Consider the following 18,879-nt stretch of genomic DNA (forward strand, 5'->3'; position numbering starts at 1 on the left):
AGCCTGAAGCCCATCACATATAAAACACATTGAAATTAAGATTGTTCCATGAACTCAACCTCGGAGGAAGTAAACGCGGGTCCATTTATGGTGAGATATTACTGTCTATTTACTGGGTTTTAAATGCAGTGAAGCACATGAGTTGAAAAGGAGAACTAGCAGTGCCTAGCAATACTTTCTTGACCCTGTTGTGCAAGGATGCTGAGAGCCCCTAGACAATACTGCAGCACAACAGGGAGAATCCTTCTCCTTTCTCTGAGATCTAACTGAGGAAGTGAGAGAGCCTAGTGGCTGCACATCAGGGGTTTACAGCATCTCTTTTTTTCTACGAAAATTTTTAGTTTCATCTAAGCATCTCCAGGAGAAGGCAGCAGCAGCAGGTTCCATGTGTCCTGGAGAAGAGGCAGGGATCTCTGCCCATGCCCTGCAGGCAAGGGAGATACTGAAGGAAAAATAATTTTGTTCTGCCTGTACAGGACAGCAGATAAATCCTATGGGATGGACAGGTGGTGTTTTCTTCATTGAGTTCAGCCCAGTGGGACGATCCATCTGGCCCACTATAAATTGTGGGAGCTGTGGGGCACCTGGGGCAGATGGTAAGTCACAGGACAAGTTGTCTTTCTCAGTGCCACACTGCTGTTTACATAGTGTGGACATACTTGGATCCGGGTGGAAATAGGGAAATCCACCATCTTTTAGCACAAGTATTACTCCAGTTTAAAGCATCTCTTTATACAATCTTTGTAAGGTAACTGAGCACAAAGTGATGGACAAGCTAAGCTGGCCCAGTGTTTGTTTGGGTAAATAATGCCTGAAAGAGCCTTCAGTGGAAGGTGGAATGGTGTTCAACCAACAAAACTAAGCCTTGTAGAGGCAAGGGCTCTGACACACACCCTGCAGTGTGCAAGAGGTAACACCCGAGCTCTGCCTGGTAGCAAATCATTCTGTGGGTTTTGTGCAACAGATAACACCTGAGCTCTGCCTAGTGGCAAATCATTCTGTGGGTTTTGTGCAACAGATAACACCTGAGCTCTGCCTGGTAGCAAATCATTCTGTGGGTTTTGTGCAACAGATAACACCTGAGCTCTGCCTAGTGGCAAATCATTCTGTGGGTTTTGTGCAAGAGGCAACATCCGAGCTCTGCCTAGTGGCAAATCATTCTGTGGGCTCTGTGGCCCAAAACAGACAGTCCCTGCTGCTGTGATTAAAGGATAAAGTTTTCCCCAGGGAAGGCTGAGCCCTAAACACTGTGATGACACAGAACCAGACTCGGAGACTGATTTAGCCGTGGGCAGGAACAGCGGGGCCGGTGGTGCCACCCCTTGGATTGCAGAATGACAGAATCATTATGGCTGGGGAAGAACTTAAGAATCACCTAGTCCACCTGTTAAGGTGCTCACCATTAAAGCACGTCCTCAGGTGCCACATCCAGGCGGGTTTTGGACACGTCCGGGCTGTGACAGACCTCCTGAGGCACACAGAGCGGGGGCGCTGCCAGGGCACGGCGGCTGCTGCTATGGGCACTGCGCCACGGCCTGTCCCGCGTCTCTCGGAGCCCACAGAACGGGCCGGGGCTGCCGGAGGTGGGGACCGGCTCGGCATAGGCGGGAGCCGCCGGGACACCGCCGGGATATCCGCGGGTATTGCGGGAACATCCCCGGGCCGCCCCCGGGCCATGGCGGGAACAGCGCCCAGCGCCGCGTCCCGCCAGCGCCCCCCGCAGGCCGGCGGGAGCACCGCCACTTTCCCTTCTTTCCCCGGCGGGCGCGGGGGCCGCTCTGGTGCTCCAGGGAAACGGGACCGCCAGGGAATCATCCTGTGGGCCGGGCCAGCGCTGTGAGCACCGTCAAGGCCGACAGTGACATCCTGGCCAGGAGCAGGGATAGTGTGGCCGGCAGGAGCAGGGCAGTGACTGCCCCTCTGTACATACCGGGAATGCCGTGCCGGGTTTGGGCCCCTCACCTCAGGAAAGACACTGAGGGGCTGGAGCGAGTCCAGAGCAGGGAAGGGTCTGAAGTGTTCCGAGAAGCCGCTGAGGGAGCTGGGGGTGTTCAGTGTGGAGAAAAGGAGGCCCAGGGGGGCCTGACTGCTCCTACAACCCCTGAAAGGAGCCAGGTGTGGCCAGGTGGGGTTTGGCCTCTGCTCCAGGGAACCAAACACAGAGTGAGAGGAAATCACCTCAGAGTGTGCCAGGGGAGGTTCACGTTCAACATCAGAAAGAATTCCTTCACAGAAAGGGTGATTAGATACTGGAGTGAGATGCTCATTGGAGGCGCTGGAGTCATGTCCCGGGAGGTGTTCGAGGGAGGGCTGGCGGTGTCTCTCGGTGCCATGGCCCGGGGTTGGGTCACGGCTCGGACTCGCCGATTTTGGGGTCTTTTCCATCAATTCGGTGACGCCGAGCGGGGCTCCCATTGGCTGCCGGGCTGCCGTGGCTCCGCCCCCTCCCGGGCCGCGCTTTCGGGGTTGTTTACAACGGCTGCGCACATGGACCCGCCCCTAGCGGCTCTCATTGGCTGAGGAGCGCGGACCTCCCAAGTCTATTGGCTGGCAGCGTGGGTGGGGGCTCGTCGCTCCCGAGGGTGTCGCTCATTGGCTCGGCGGGGCAGGCAACGCTGCTCCCATTGGTGAGGCGCGGCGGGGCCCGCCCCTCCCGGCGCGGTCTGTGGGCGGTGCGGGCGGGCCCGGCAGTCGGTGGCCGGCACCGAGCGGGCTGAGATCTCCCGGTCCGCGTCTGTGCGGGGAGCGATGTCCGTGTCCTCAGCTGGCCGGGAAGCCATGGCGCGGCTGCTGCTCCTGTGCGCCGCATCGGGGCTGCTGTTGGCGGCCGTGGCGGCCATCCCGCCGCCCGAGGAGGCGGCGCGCATGGCGCGGTACGTCCTGCACAGCTGCGACTGGGGCGCGCTGGCCACGCTGTCGGCGCAGGAGGGGCTGCGCGGCCACCCCTTCGCCAACATCTTCTCCCTCAGCGACGGCCCGCCCGGGCCCTGCGGCGGCAGCGGCGTCCCCTACCTGTACCTGACCGACATGGAGATCTCCGTGCAGGACCTGGAGGTGAGCGGGAGGGCGGGGACGCCCTGGGGATGGTTCAGCCCAGCCCCTTGGCGCGGCAGGGCCACCTCGGGCAGGGGACACGGGAACGTGTCCAGGTAGGGCTCTCCAGGGAGGGGAAACTCCTCGACCTCCCTGGGCAGCTGTGCCAGGGCCCTGCCACCTTCAGCATAAGATTATTCCTCATCGGTGTTTGAGTTCATGGCTGTTCCCTGGATGTCGCCCCCTTTGTCATCCCTGGGGACAATTGTGAGCCCTAAGCAGTGCTGTCTGTGGTGGCAGTCAGGAGCTCTCCTGAGAAGTTCCTGCTGATCGTGGTCTTGAGACAGAAAGGGCAGCACCGGACAGAGGAAGTGTCTGCAGCTTCCAGGAGCGCTGAGCAAAGGAATGAGGCACCAAGGAATAGCTGAACAGAGAAAATTTCACACGTACACAAAAAAAAAAAAAAAAAAAAAAAAAAAAAAAAAAAAAAAAAAAAAAAAAAAAAAAAAAAGTCAGAAGGGCTGGAACTTGTCAGTGTGGGACCTAAGCAAAGAGAATTCTTACACAGCCTGCTGAAGAAATAGTTATTAAATAGTTACTAAATAGTTATTAAATAGTTATTAAATCTCTGGAGCTTACCGTAAAGGGAGGCACACAAGGAAAGACAGCGTTGGCATGCTGAGACTCTGAGTGTGTAATTGGCCTTGTCCCAGATCTTTTGTGGCCAAGAGCTCGCTAAGAACTTAATGAAATAGCAGTTCTATGCCTCTATTAGATTTGTTTGTTTGTTTTAGTAACTGTTACAATATTAGTAAACACAAAGCAATGGTAATTTTTCAGACTGTTTTATCATTTTTTGTTTGTTCCCTCTCAGGTTTTAGTTTGTTACCTTAAAATAGTTCAATTATGTGTCTAAGTACTGTTGAGAGTCTAATTTATTTTGCCTGATACTTTTCTTTCCATCCCAGATACAGCTGTTTGCTTTCAGGATAACATAAAACCCAGGGTATAAACTGGTAATGAATATTTCCTTCAGAAAGCTCCTCAACAAGTCCTTATTTTGCTGCTTCAGGGCAGAAACTCTTTGACATGTGATAGTCAGGGGCAAAGGAGAAGGTGCTGAATAATCATGAGTCAGCTTTTTGGGAGTTAAGCAACTTCCTATCTCTCAAGTGGTTGTTTCTGTTTCGTGAGGTCAATGGTGCTCTCTCTCCGTAGTGTTCAGGTGACTTTGGAGGGTTTCTCTTGGACATGAGCCCTTCTCATGAAACTTCTCAAAGCAGGGGAACTTCCCTTGCTGGGGGATAATGACCCTTAGTACATGGTATTCTGCAGTCCTGTGTGGCATCAAGGCTCTTGAAGCCATGGTTGAAATTAGTTTTTAGAAAAACAATCAGATAAGGGTTCTTCAATTCTTCAAGTTAGGTGTTTCACTTATATGCTCAGAATTTTTTAAAACCTAACTTCTAAAATTCACTTTAAATGCCAAAGGAGCTGTTTGGGGGAGCCAGGAGGCTGTTTTGAAGAGATGTTTGTTTTTATTTGAAATTTTACCAACAGTTGTGAAGCTCATTTGGTTGCCTTCTCAGTGACACTTTGCCCTTCCACCAGAATTAACCGATGAAGTCCACTGCATGTCCTTGTCTTCTGTACTGTCCTTTGTGTCTGTCTGTAAACTGTAATATATCATCATTTGCATGCAAAACGAGTAGGCTGAATTCAGAGTTTTAAGGAGTGTTGTTCTGTGATGTTTGCATTTTATGTTAACAAGCTTCAGCACACCTCTGAACTGGGCTTTATTTCAGATTCAGAGCTTGCCCAAGGAGCCTTTCAGATGTAGTTAGGAAAAGGTGATGACAGCTCTGCTCTTTTTGCCAGTATTACTGAGCTGAATAAAGTACCAAGAGCTGAAAATGTGGTGTGTATGACTTTTTTTTTTTCACATAAGAAAAGTAAGCATAAACCTCTTATCTTACTTCTTGCATTTCAGGTCAATTCAAACGCCTCCTTGACTGTGTCTTTGGCAGAGACTCCTTACTGCAGGAAGCACAAATATGATCCCCAGAACCCCCTCTGTGCCCACATCATCTTTGCTGGGAGCATTGTAAAGGTAAGCAGCTGAAAGCAAGGTTGTGGGCATCAAATACAAATTTGGTTAGTGGAGAGAGAGGAGAAAGGTGAGGAATTCTGTGCAAAAGCATAGGCTGACATGTTCTGTGCTATGATACCCAAAGGCCAGCTCCTGGTTTGTGGGAAGAAAATGAAGTTACAACTTGATTTTTGCAGGAGCTTTGTTGACATGCCTTTAGCAAGGAGTTTGGGGGGGACAATAATGCAGGAAACCTCCCTCATTCCTGTCCATGTGTTCTGAAACTAAGAAGTCTGAGGGCATTATTTTGGAAAAACCTTCATACTTCATTCACATTCACCCTCTTGCTCAGTTAAATTCTTTGGTTCAGGCAGTGTGACATGCCTGCTTCTGAAACTCTGTTGAAGCAAATACAAACCTACAAAGGTTAGAGCTACAAAGCTGCAGGTATTATAGACAAAAAGTGTGCATTATGTGATTGATCTGGTGGTGTTGCTGCCAGGGCAGTGTTCTTTTGTCCACCACTACTTTGGTGTCTGGTAGGAGGAATTGAGAACTCCATGTGTTATTCATTGAAGACCCTAATCCCATTTTTGGGGATAATGATTGAGGATGAGAATTAGTCATCACTACTCTCTCTTACTTGATAGTCTCAATTCTTATTTGGTGTTTTCACAGCTCTGATATTTGTACATTGCAGTCGGCAATCTTGTAGTTGCTTTCCTGAGTGTCTCATTAATAATGGAGTTGATTTTATTTAGGTGGTTCTTCGTACCTTATCCAGAGCTCTAAATTGTTGATTTAACCCTTTAAACACGTGCACATTGTATATTAAGTGCTGTCACACTTCTCAGCTTCCCTTCTCTGTGGATTCTGTTATACTATCCTATTTGTGTGTGTGTTTGCAAATGTCTGAGCACAGTTGGATCTGTTTCTGTCAGTTTGAGTGAGCAGGTGCAGAGGAGGTAAAATTACACCTAAGACATCACATAATAATGATTCACCCAGAATCTGTAATTCTCTGTTTTGTGATGTGTTTAAAGGTTTATTCTCATGTTGATGAAGTATGTTCTTGCTTATGCTAACTTCAAAAGCAGCCTTCTGATTTAATGTTAAAATGCATTACTTTGTGAGTGTTGTCTGTCTCACACAGTTGCACAGCACACTGAAGATGAGCAGACTCAGCCACAGTAATGAGCCCCTGGGGACAAGACATGGCTGAACTAAAAAAACCACACTGCAGTCAGCAGTGGTTTTTTTAGCTAAAACTCATCTTTACACGACTATCTTACTGTAATATTTTCCTGGTTTTTGTATAGGTGAATGATTCAGAAGCAGACGTGGCCAAAAAAGCATTATTCAGCCGCCACCCTGAAATGGAAAGTTGGCCCAAGGATCATAATTGGTTCTTTGCCAAATTCAACATCACCAATATTTGGGTGCTGGACTACTTTGGTGGATTGAAAATTGTGACACCTGAAGAGTACTACAGTGTCAAGCCTTAGTAAGTACTGAAGTTTTTCATTATAACTCTCATTATATTTCACAACTATATTGTTAACAGGGAGGAGTGACTCCTGTAGAATTGTCACAGTCACTGTCCTCTGAATTAATTGCAAGACAGGTGATGTTTTGGTCCAATAATTAATAGTAGTGAGACTCTTCAGTATTTCTGAAGCTGTATTAATGGGATTGCAGCAATATTGCTGATACTTCCAAAAGAAAATTGCTGTTGAATCTGTCCTTATGATATTGAAGTATAGAGAAATTGTGTTCTGTTGTCTACATAAAACCAAGTCTTCAAAACTTTCAAATATATTTTAGCACAGTCAACATGAATTATGCATTCATTTCACTCTTATTCTTACTCCTTGTAGGTGGAAGAAGATCCTTGGTGATGCTGATATGGAAGTGAATTACTTTGGCTGTTTCATGAAAGATTTAATTTTCCTGTGTAGGGTAGAGCTGAAATAATAATACAATAAATCAAACATCTTGCATTGTTAATGAGTATGTATTGCCCTTATGAAGCAGATTTAAATTCTCACTAACTTGAATCATGTCACACTGAAAAGCCCTTTGTGCATAAGCAATAACTAAATTTTATTCACTGGATATGAATTTGTGTCTGACAGTGTGCATTCAGAAGTGTTGTGTTTACTGGAATCTAAAGGATGAGTCCAGTTCTAAAGCTTTCAGTGCCTTAGTTAAATAATGTTTCTGAGCACTTTCCAGTATTATTTTATTTTTAATACCAGTTTAGTTTAGAATTTTATGGTGAAGTTCTACAGGATGGCTCAGCTGATGGAATGGGAAGCATTGCCTGTATTACAGTGGCAAATGATGTGCTGAGTTCCCACATCCTGTTAAGAATTTTCTTTGCACTCCGACAAACTCACTTGTTTGAGCCATTTTTCTGTTTTATTGAATGTGCTGTAGAATGCAGTTGTGTTCATGCCAGCTGTACCTATACCTCAGGATGAGTTCTTGGTAATTCCTCAGTTGATTATGTGCCCTGACTCTGTAATAGAAGTAGATCAGTAGTACCTAAAATACCTGACTTAGGAAGAGCAGTGTCTTGTAAATTCACTGAGAATGTTGTGAAGGATAAATGTTTTCTGATTGAGATTCTGAAATATTCAGCTTTGTTAGTCTGATCAAATGGCAATTTATCAGCTTTTATTACCCTCAACAGCAGAACTGAGCAGATTTGGGGGTCTGGAAGCCTTACACAGCAATTTTGGATTAGTAACCCAGAAGTGGAAAAGAAGCAATACAGTATGACATTAATGATTCATGATTTGTAGAGAATGAAAATTAATTAAAGGTATGCTTAATTAATTCTGTGTTAAAGTAAGTTGCACTCAATCACAAAAAGCACCTTTTTAGCATCCTCTAATTTCACAAAAAGGGAACACTAAAAAGTGTTTATGAACAAATAAGTTGATTTTACAGTGAGCAAACATTACCTAGTTGACCTAGAGTAAAGAATTTAGACTCCTTAGAGGAGGTTGATATATAGAACAGTGGGATTTGTCATGTAAAATCCCTATATGTTAATGATGTTGTTATATCACTCCTTTTCTCAAATACTGCGATGATTTGTGAAAGTATTTTTTATGTAACTTATTAAGAGTTCTTTTTTCATAAGGGGAAGGAATGTACTTGGTACTGTTCTACTGTTCTGTTCTAATATTTTAAAACTAATTTAAGATCAAAAAAAAATTACAATATAGAAAGAATTTGTGTTGAATAGGTAACACTGATATTTAATGTGAATTTAAAAAATATTTTTATATAAGGTATGACAGTTGTGAAAACTCAAATGAATCTCTGTCATGGACTCAATCCTTTCTGTGAGGACACCTGAATGCATTACATGTAAACCTGTAACTTCTGATGTGTGAGACTGATGATGCTGGCTTTTGTTAAAATTAAAATATTTTTTGACAAGTGGTGTCAAGCATTATTTCTTACATGTAAGGATTATTCTCTCCCTCCTGCTGTCTTTTTTACAAGCACCCTCATTTCAGTGTTCTTGTTTCACTGTTGCTCTGATATCTTTCATTCTTCCTAGAGTTAATGGGGAAATGTCCCTAGTCCCACCTGCCTTCCCCTCCTTGGATTAAACCTGTGTCTTTGCACTTCGCATGGTGCGAAATGGAAAATTGGAAAGACAAATGCCATCATTCCACACATCCCCAGCTTCCTTCTTCCACCAGCTGCTTCTGCACCCCCAGATATCTCACTGATAGGGCAGGGTGAGAAGCAGGAAAGATCTTGACATTGCATAAACAATAAAACATTGGTGTGTTATCAAGGCTGCTTTGAGCACAAATCCAAAACATAGCCCCAAGGAAGCAAAGAAAAAAAATCCCCAACCACAAAACCCATATCTTCATCCCAGGGAAAACCAGTACATTGCCTTCAAAAGCATTGCTGCCACTTGCGGGTTTGGTGCAGAACAAGGCTGGCTTTGTTTCTGGTTTTCTTCCCCTTTTACGATCAATTCTCAAGTATTTTCTCTTTGGAAGTGGAAGGGCCTTTTTTTGGTAACAGCAAGATCTTAAAACAGTTTTGTAATACTACTGCAACAATTGTAGATCATCCAAATTTCTTCACCTTTGGAATTTGGAAGGACCCCAACCAGATGTTTCTTTGGGAAAATGGTGAACAGCAGAGTGGTTCAGCTATGTGTACAGACCTCTGGAGTTGTATCTGTGCATCTCACTGAATACTTCTTGGTGTGTTTTATATGTAGTAGTGGAATGTAAAGCTGTTCAGGTTATCAGTCTTCTCCCTTAGTAATAGGTGTGTAAATGTTTATATCACCAACCCAACAAAGTCATCAGCTGGTCCTATTTTTCCTCACTTCTTTTCCCTGTGCTCGCGTTTATTCTGTTCAGCTCATTCAGGAATTCATTTGTGAGCATGTTTCCTTTATTTCCTGCTATCCAGGAGTAATACTGTGGCTTGGAACAGAAGAGGCTGAGTATAATCAATTGATACAGCTGTAAGCAATGAATCAGTGTTTTGATTTGTGTGTGTATCCTCTATCAGAGCATGCTTGAAGTACCTGAGCATATTCTCAGCAGCAGTAAAGTCAGCCTCCATACGTGGGAGGTACCTGCATTCACAGGGATCTGACACAGGATGTTTGTTAGCTGGGAATCTCATCAGGGTAATCACAACCTGTCATGTTCTTCCTTCTACTTCCTACTACATCCTCTTCCTTCTATTGGTCTTGCTTATTGACATGTTTGTGCTTTTACTTCTCAGTTTTCAATTTCTTTTTTGTGTTTTAAATGTAGGACTTGTGCTCAGTAGGCTCTTACAACATACAACATTATTACACAATAGATCTTAGACATATCAGGTGTTCATTTAATCCTGTATTCAGTTCTCTCTGGAATTAATTTCCTGGCTGTTTAATATTGTGCCTGTGATCTTCACAAGAAAATAGAGGTAGCTCAGAGTATCAGACTAACACAAAAAGTGTTAATAGTAACTTAATGGATTAATTTGTTTTCCAAAGGTTTTCCCTGAGCAAAAACATTGACTCGAGATAAAATCCAGTAAGCTGATATATTGTTGCTGAACACAAGAGGGTGCCACAGACTTACGTTCGGCTGAAGTGTTAAATGTTTAATACTTAAAAGTGGTTATTGAATTCATCATAACTCAAAGATGCTGGAAAAGCAAACGACGGGGGCATAATATGAACAAATTCTTTTTCTGCAGTGCTTTACATTATGAATGCTTCCCTCCATAAACACAGCAGCCTGCTGGCTGCAAAAAAAAAAGGGAGCATTCATCATTTTTTTGTGTTTTGTAATCATTTTGTGCTACAGAGAGCTCAGAAGTAATATCCATGAAAATGATTTAAAGGTTTTTAAATTAAGTAACTCTAGTAAAGGAAATGGAGACAGGTATAGAATGCCATGGAACATCGGCAGGAGCAGCCAGCTCCAGACTCAACGGGGTTTATTTCTGTCAAATCCAGACAGAGGGGGTTCATTAGTGTGACCATCCTTTGGCTTATTGGGAGCTGAATTAAACCACTTGACTCTGATTTGTAATTTCCAACAGCTAATTAATACTGGGTTCTTCAAGTGCCCCCAGGCTGCCCTCCAGTGGTTTGGGCTGCCCTGATGATGTGCAGGCATTTGGGTGATGAGGCAGAGGTGGGAAAAGCCTGAAGTTCCCCCTTTTTCCATGGGGGCTGTGTTAGAGCTCAGGGTCTTGTTGCTTGCTCCCTCCTACTGTGTTGTCCTCAAGCCTGGCTTGAGTGTGGTTGCCCCTGGTTGCTGTCACTCACCCTCTGTTCTTGTCCAGGTACTGTGGGACTGCTTATTTTGGGGTTGAGGCCACTGCCCTGCCCTCCCTGCCAGCTCCTCTGCTTGGGTGGAGCAGTCCTTGCTGCTCTCCATGGTAATTGTATTTTCCCTGCTGGGGAGCTCAGTCCATGAGTTTCTCATACAAGCCTCTTGCAGTTGCTCCCAGGGCTTTTTGACTGTAGGACTTCTGTGTCTACAGGCTTCCTCAGAGTTTCTAAGCTGAATTGGTGTGTAAGAAGATTAGGCTGTAAGACCCATTCATTCTGGGTGTAGTGGTCAATGTTTTCCACAGCCTGGTTTTCTGTGGAAACAAAGCTTAGGTAACATTTCTGGGTACTTGCCTTTGTCAGATTTGTTTTCACTTTGTCAGGTTCAGATTTGAAATGGGAAGTCTGACCTCAAAGCTACCAAGCCCCTATAAATGTCATGACGACTGTGAGCTGGGGAGAGGAAACAAACCCCAGTTTATGTATATTAAAGGTACAAAAGTCATGTTCTGAAAATTTGAGTTTCATTAGTTGTGCTGATTGTAGAGCAGGAGTATTCTGGTTGAGTGTGGCCAGGTATGCAGTCAGTACCAGAAAGGATGAAATTCTGTATTGTTTAGGGGATGGTAGGCTTTAATCAAAGAACCTGATATCTGTAATGATGATTCCGAATTATTTTCTTCCTCTAGCTCTTAATACCCTACATTAAAGAGCCATAAAATTTCCCCATTACTATTTGCTTCTGATTCCTGCTGCTGCTAGGCTTAGTTTTGCGTAGAATTTCTCCAGTTTAAATGAAAGAGATGGCACAACTGCTGTGGGTCTTGTTGAAAGAGGAGAGTCTGTTCCTTGACCCCAGTAGCATTGTCAGTGTATCCACACAGGTCTAGAACTACTTCATGTTATTTTTGCTACTACCATTGACTCAGATTGTAAATTTGCTTTGCATCATTACTTTTCTCTTCCCCTTACCTATAAAAATGTTAAATACTTGTAGCTAATCTTGATACCCTTAGATGACAGGAACGGCTTTATTTGAAGAACAAGAGGACTTGGTTTTAATCTGTGAGTAATTAATTTTAAGGATTTTTAAATAAATCTGTGATTGCTGCAAGCACAGAGTCATTTGACAAAACCAAACAGGATGTGTGTGTGCAAAGGGAGAGAGAGTGTCAAGAAATAGTGTGCAATTGCATATCTAAGCATGTACATTTATGTGAAAACATTGAAGATAATTTGTATTTCTATAATGTTTTTATGCCAATGGAACCTGTTAAACATCTTCCAGTGTAAACAAGTAACTATTTCTAGATTAAAAGATGGCAATTGTTTAGAGATAAGAAAGATAAACAGTTGTACAAACCCTGCATATTATATGATTATAAGAACATTGTATGCTAACTTCCAGTTGTCTTTTAGCCTAAAAACAGTTGCCTATTTAAGCATGAATTGGATTTTTGATTTGTTTCAAATGCTTAAATGAATTGCAGTTAATTTAATTAAGTTTTTCCTCAGGTGAGCATTTGAAACATGCAGAAGAGGCGTGTTTTAGAGGTAAAGAAGGGAGGAGAATAAAGAAAAGAAGATACTTGTCACAGACCTTAAAATGTGGCTTCACAATATTTTTATATTTATAAAAGGCATAACCTGATAAGTTATATTCTGTAACAGCCATGCAAGAAAATACTGAAGGAGTTGTATAATTAAAAAGAGCCTTTTGAGAATGTGTGTGGTGATAAAGTCACAGAATGTTTTTCTACATATGCTGCAGAGTAATTGGGGAAATTCACCTGCAATTAACAGGGTTGTTGATGATGCCAGAGAGAGTAGCCTAAAAGAAGAGAAGCACTGTTCCTCCTCCTTAAAATATGACATAAGCAGTGGTCTCTTGAGTGCATTAACAATAACAAAATCCAGAGCAGATCATAAAGGCATCGCTGGGGAGGGAAAAATTGGATATTACAGATTCAGTAGCCTCAAAACTGAGCATTCAAAGAGGCTGTATTTTAACTTTCCCCTAACAACTCCTTTATAGGTTTCCACAACCCCTGTTGCACTGAAGATTTTAAGACCATAGCAGGAACAGGAAACTGCCAGTCACAAAAATCCCTGAAAAAATGAACAGAAATACGTTTTTGCATTTCATCAAGGCCTGTTTATGATCTCCCATAGGAAACGTGCACTCCTGGCCATATTTGTCTTTGTGGTCCTGCACAGGTGTTCCTTTTTATGTTTGGGGTTTTTTTTTCTTTTTCTTGTTGCACGTGTCAGGGTTTCTATTTGCTCAATGCAGCTGCAAGGAGTAGTGATGGTGAGGTGGGTTTTCCTTGGAAAAGTGGTATTTTCATACACAAAGGGGAGCACTTGTAGCAAGAGCAACTCCTGTGTCTCCCTGTTGGGAGCTGCAAAGCAAGACCTGTACTTAGACACTGCCTTCTTTCCAGCTCTCCATTTGCTGGCAAAAGTGCAGGGCAGGGACTAATCCTCTTGGCATGCAGCCATTACCACTAAATAAGTATTAATTGCTGCATTCCAAGGGGATTAGCACAGTTGAACCCAATTATAGCAAATCGAAGCTGCACTGTAAGGCACTACAGAGCATTGAGATGCAGTGAAGCAGTGTAGGACTGTCAGTCTGCAACATTTCGTCAATAAAAAATTGTGGGCTTACATGCTATAAACAGCAGACCATTTCTTTTCAGTGTATTAGTCTGAATGGCATGCCTGGCTGGAGGCTACAGCTTGCTCACCAGTGAAAATCGTTGCTTTTTTTAACACCCATTATCTTTGTGTGAACATCTCCAGAAATGTTTTTAATACTTGTTGAGTTAATTAACGCACTACAAGCGTCACTCCCTGCTGGACCAGGGGCAAGGCTCTGCAGCCTGTCTGGATCCTCACAGCTCTGAAGTCGGCCAGCTCCTCCATCAGGTGATGTAGGAATTAATTTTGCCTGCGAGTGCTAACTGTATCAAATAGGCTTAGGAGAGCTCCTGATAACCGACCTGTTCTCAATCCCAGCAGTCTGCGGTGATGATTACAGGCATATCTCTGTGGTAGCAATACAGGAGCCAGAGGGCAGTGTGTAGTTATATATTTTTTTAATCCTCAGCTTGACTGTGGTGTGGGTTTGTTTTTTTTTTTTTTTTTTTTTTTAGTTTTCATTTATTTCCTGTTAAAACTGCAAGCCCTGCTGCTTTTTTATTTTTTTTTATAGTACAGTCAAAGCATAACCAGTAAGCGTGAAAAGGGAATGCTTCTGGGAATGAATCAGCCCCTTGCATTAGAGCTGTTCCAGGATTTTTTGTGTCCAGAGAAAGGATGGCATATGGATGCACAGAACCAGTTGAATGTATGCCTTGACTATTTTATGAAAGATCTTATCCTTACGGATAATGAGCTGCACCTTAACCAGCCTTAAACACACTGAGCTCTGCTTGGGGACCACTTCAGTTCCCTGACCCATTCTGTTTCAGGAACCACAGATCAAATATTGCAGTCTTCCCAGTGCAGGTAATTCTTGAAAATGTACTTTCCTCCACCCATATGCTTAGATGAAGAGTCAAGTTTAGCCGAGAGCTTTTTCTTAACACAGCAGGAAAGGGTTTTATATTTCCGCTGTGGCCTTGTCTGTATTGAGAAAAATTGCTGCTGGTTCAGCTGAACGAGGGCTGGCATTCATTTCTAGTCCAGGGTTAACAAAGTCCTTACAATCTGACTGAAGTGAGTAAACTGAAACATCAGTATGATTTAAACTGTTGGTAGAAATGCATTTGCAAGATTGGCCAATGCACAGTGTGGGCAGGAGGTGCTGAAGTTTTTACAGTGCTGTGTAGCTCCCAGAGATGCAAAGACTAGAAAGGCTGAAAAGAAGGTGACACTCTAAGCAAATCATTCCTCATGGTAGAATTGCAAGCCTTATGAACACTGAAAAGCTTTTTCCTAGAGAGGAGACCACTTCCCCTTTATCTTTTCCTGTGCTGCTTGTCTGCATGTGATTTGCATCTCTCCCATGCCATGCTTGTTGTGAGAATAACTCATAATACAAGCATGAGTGCTCTTGTGTATACTTTGATTATATTTGTATAATGATAAGCTTGCCTTAGTTCAAAAGCTGAGGGATGGGGAGGTGAGAATTTCTAGGGGCACTGTCATGCAAAGCCTTTTTCTGACTCTACCCAGACTTCCATGTGAAGTCCACATACTCAATTTCTCTGACCTTTCCCTATCTAGACATCAAAACACAGTGGCCCAACTGCTGTTCTCCCAGTGTGCCTACTGTTGCCATTAATCTCCCTTCCTTACACAGCTCTTCATTTCTTTTCCTTACCTTTGGCCTCAACTCTTTATTCAAAGTGATAATTTGCTGGCTTTCTGCCGGAGGGAGAAGCTATGATCAATAACAGGAGGAGACAGGGGTCAGTGGAATAGTGATGAGCAGTGCCATCTGCTTCTCTGGAAACACCGTTACCCAAAAATATCAATAACTAGGATGATATTTCAGCTTTTGGATAAGGCATCAGTGAGATTGAGGCAGCCAGCACTGAGAGCAGGGGTCTTTTTCTGCTCACTAATTCCTCGTTTCAGCCAATCTTCTCTCACACAGAGAAGTGGACAGAAAGGGCTTTATCCAGCTTGCACTGGAATATAGGACATGTACCTGAGCACAGCCATTTCAGGGACTAATGACACCTCTTTCAGCTTCAGTGCATGGCAGCTCTCCTGGGCTGTGCTCTGCTTTCTGCCTGGTGGTGTCACAGCCCGTCTCCAGCCTTTCCTTGGAGCTTTTGGGGTAGAAGAGGTACAAAGAAAACCCTCCCCAGAGCTGGGAGACAGCAGAGGCTCAGCAGCACTGCCTGGGTATGTATGGGTATGCCTATGGTATGCCTGGGTATTTCTATCACAGAAAGGTATGCTGCACTTTTACACCTGGTGCTAGACTACCACTAGTGTCTAGTGCTTTTGGTATATAATTGTGCCAATTATATATTGGCACAATATATAATTACTCAATTAAAGGAAAGGTCAGTTTTATCCATGTACTAGCCTTTATCACTCCAGACAGCAAGGAGACAAATTTCTTCCAAGAACTTCAAATTACTTTGCATTCAAATGAGTATAAAGCCTTACCTTTTTTTGTGCACAGTAACTCCCATCCTGCCATACTTTAAGGAAAGTTTTATCACCAGTTTCTGTATCTCCTGGGGATGCACACTCCTCTTTCCTTTCTAAGAATTAGAAACAGAAGAAAAAGTGTTGAGATGCTTGTACTTCCTCCCAGCCTAAGCTGTGACCCTCAAGTGCATTATTAGTGCTACTGTTGTAAACATTGAACACTCAGTGATCTGTTGAGACAGATGTATTTTGATGGGAGTGTGGCTGAGCTTTAAGCCTTAGGGCTCATCTAAGCTATGTTTTCAAGCTTTTCTAATTCACAGTTGTCTAAAATGAACTCTTTTTTTAATTAATAAAAAAGCGAAGATTTTTATTTGCCCGCATTTGAAAAGAGCACAATGATGTGAGATTTCTTACAAAGTGGGAGTTAGAAATTAGTTTTATATTGTTATGAGTTTAGATGGCTATGAGGTTCAAGAGTGACTATAGGTTATAGCTTTAAATTTCTATTTATGCCCTCTGCTGCACACTGGGAATAGTGGCATAAATCCCTTTTGAAGTCAAGTCAAATTTGGTACCAGGAACAGAGACCAGCAGCCACCGAGTGGGGATGGCCTAGGAACCATCAGACAAAAATGGAAAAAAAACACCAAAAAACACCAAAAAACCCCAACTCGGTGAAAACCATGCTGCAGAGAGGAAGAGGATGAGCAGCAGAGGAAACCCCGAGCGCCAATACCGAGAAGGCAAACCCCAGCCCTGGGTGAGGAGCTGTGCAGGCAGAGCAAGCCGGCAGGTGGACTCCGACAGCCCTCACAGGAGCTGAGCCTCTTCCTGTGGCGGCCACACACCAGCACAGCCCGTGGAGGAGCTTCTCATCATCTTCTTCTTCTTTTCCTTCTTTATTTTCTCCCGTCCCGCGGCCCGCGGCGGCCAGCCCTGCCCGGCGGGCGAGATGCAGTGGAGGGGGGTGGCCGTCCTGGCCGCCCTGCAGGCACAGCTCCCGGCCACAGGTAAAGGCGCCCTTCGGGCCTGCCAGGACTGCTCGGGGGGCTCTTGGGAGGGAAGGGAGAGGCGTTTCTGTGGTGCTTTCCCCACCATTTCGGCAGCAGGAGGGTGTCTGTGCGGGCACCTCGGCCCTGCCTGTCCTGCCGTGAGGGACCCGCTGTGTGGGACTGGCCCGGGATAAAGGGCCCCTCTGGAAGGCCGGGATGGGGGGCCTTTCCTTGTTGGAGCGATACCACAGCTGAACAGTAACTAAACAAAGCTCCCAGCACTCACCTGGGCCGCTTTCCTTGCGATTTAAAAGGGGATATTTGAGGCAGAGGTGGAGAAGTGAAGCTGCGTGGGAGAGGCTCCCAATGGAGCCGGGCCGGGGGTTGTGGCCGCAGCAGAGCCGGGAATGGGGCACAGGTGGGGAGAAAAGGGGTCGGGCATTCCCCTCACGGCCCTGCCCTCATGCCCCTCTCCACCAGGTACAGCACAAAATGGAGCCATTTCTTCCTTTTTGTGTTATTTATCCCTGTGGCGCACAGGCCGGCCCCGCCCTGGCACCAGCGGAGCGGCTCCGGTGTGCACAGATCTTCCGAAGTTAGTTCGGGAAGGAGGGATTTGCTTTTTTAGGAGCGTAGTAGATCAAAAGAGCAACAAAATTTAGATCTGGGAAAGGCCTCAGGCGTGGTCTGAATGTGCCATAGGCCACATCTGAGCATGAATTAAAGCCAAATCCTCCAGAAGATTCCCCCCCCGGCTGTACTTAACCCCAGCATCCTCAAGAGCTTGGGTGGCTGCCACAGACGTTTTATTGGAAAGTTTTCTGGGGGATGAGAGGAAGGTTTTACAGCCGCTTTCTAATGCTCTGGAACCAGCCCTGGTGATTTGTGAGGTTTTCCTTTCAGGAGGGTTTTATGCTCTGTGACAGGCCATGATTTGTGTTTGTCCTCCCTTCAAACCTTGGGGCCTCTGTCCCTTCCTGACGCCCAAATATGATCCTGTACTTCAGTATACATCTCATTTTTTGTGCCTTGCTCTGTATCCACAGATGCATGTAAGCCTACAAAAGCATGGAAGTTACTTTAGGTCAAAATCTATCTGCAGAACCATCTTTTTTACGATTCCTCCTTTTTAACCTGTCGCACAGTGTCTGTAGTTCGGGCTCCTATTTGTGCATTTTCAGCAGAAAACTTTGACAAATACGTAATGCAGCTTGCAGAGGTCTCTGGTGCAGAGCTCTTTGGGGTACTCACACTCACAAAGAATACCTGGTTCAAGTTTTGCACCAGATAATGTCACTGATTTGGAGGTGGCTGGCTGTGGATTTCAGGGGAAGGGTTTTTGATTCGATACCTGTAATAGTTTGAAGTCTAGCAGCATTTAGCCAAAGAGTGCAGGTAAAATAGAAGAAATATAAATCAAAACTTGTGGAATTGCTACTACGCTATGGACACAGAATGGCCAGATACAAAAATGTAAGATCTGTCATGAATTTAGTTCGATGATGAGACCAAACAGTTGGGTTTTTCAGCTCGGAGCTGTGAGCAGGAAGAGATTTTCTGCTGCCTGGAGTGTTTTCAAGCTTTCTTAGAGTTCCCTTCTAGAGGGACTTCTAGGGAAATTAACTTTTATTTTTTTTCATGAAACAAGCTCAGATTCAGTACAGATTCAGTAAGCATACCTCCTCACAGTGAGTTCATTCCACTTCACTACAAAATGTTTGTGCTTATTGTTTAAAAGGGCAGTTGAAAGATGCCACCAAGATTAGCACTCAGGAACTCGCAAAGCCTTTCTTTTTTGATCTTTGAGTTCTGAAGTAAATATG

At 44.4% G+C, this 18,879-nt stretch overlaps 2 protein-coding genes across 4 annotated transcripts in view; both read left to right on the forward strand.

Annotated features, from left to right (window-relative positions):
• Nucleotides 1-2,634: 2,634 nt before the first annotated feature.
• On the forward strand, nucleotides 2,635-8,575 carry CREG1 (cellular repressor of E1A stimulated genes 1; the record flags this gene model as incomplete). Of its 2 annotated transcripts, XM_083885112.1 has the most annotated exons (4): nucleotides 2,635-3,054; nucleotides 5,024-5,143; nucleotides 6,442-6,626; nucleotides 7,000-8,575. In XM_083885112.1, coding segments are annotated over exons 1-4 (612 nt in total). In that variant the 5' UTR covers nucleotides 2,635-2,748. The 2 variants fall into 2 exon arrangements, with proteins under 2 accessions (XP_083741238.1, XP_083741239.1); XM_083885113.1 differs by lacking the exon at nucleotides 7,000-8,575 and having other exon boundaries at nucleotides 2,676-3,054; nucleotides 6,442-6,627.
• An 8,122-nt stretch (nucleotides 8,576-16,697) lies between these two features.
• The window catches only part of CD247 (CD247 molecule), a 47,847-nt gene continuing 45,665 nt past the window's right edge, over nucleotides 16,698-18,879 (forward strand). For both annotated transcript variants that reach the window (XM_083855204.1, XM_083855205.1), the window contains exon 1: nucleotides 16,698-17,074. In XM_083855204.1, coding sequence (XP_083711330.1) covers nucleotides 17,017-17,074 — 58 coding nt within the window. In that variant the 5' untranslated portion in view covers nucleotides 16,698-17,016. The remainder of the gene's footprint in view (nucleotides 17,075-18,879) is intronic.

Source organism: Zosterops lateralis (assembly GCF_965231275.1).
Source record: "Zosterops lateralis genome assembly, chromosome: 2".
Lineage (NCBI taxonomy): Eukaryota > Metazoa > Chordata > Aves > Passeriformes > Zosteropidae > Zosterops > Zosterops lateralis.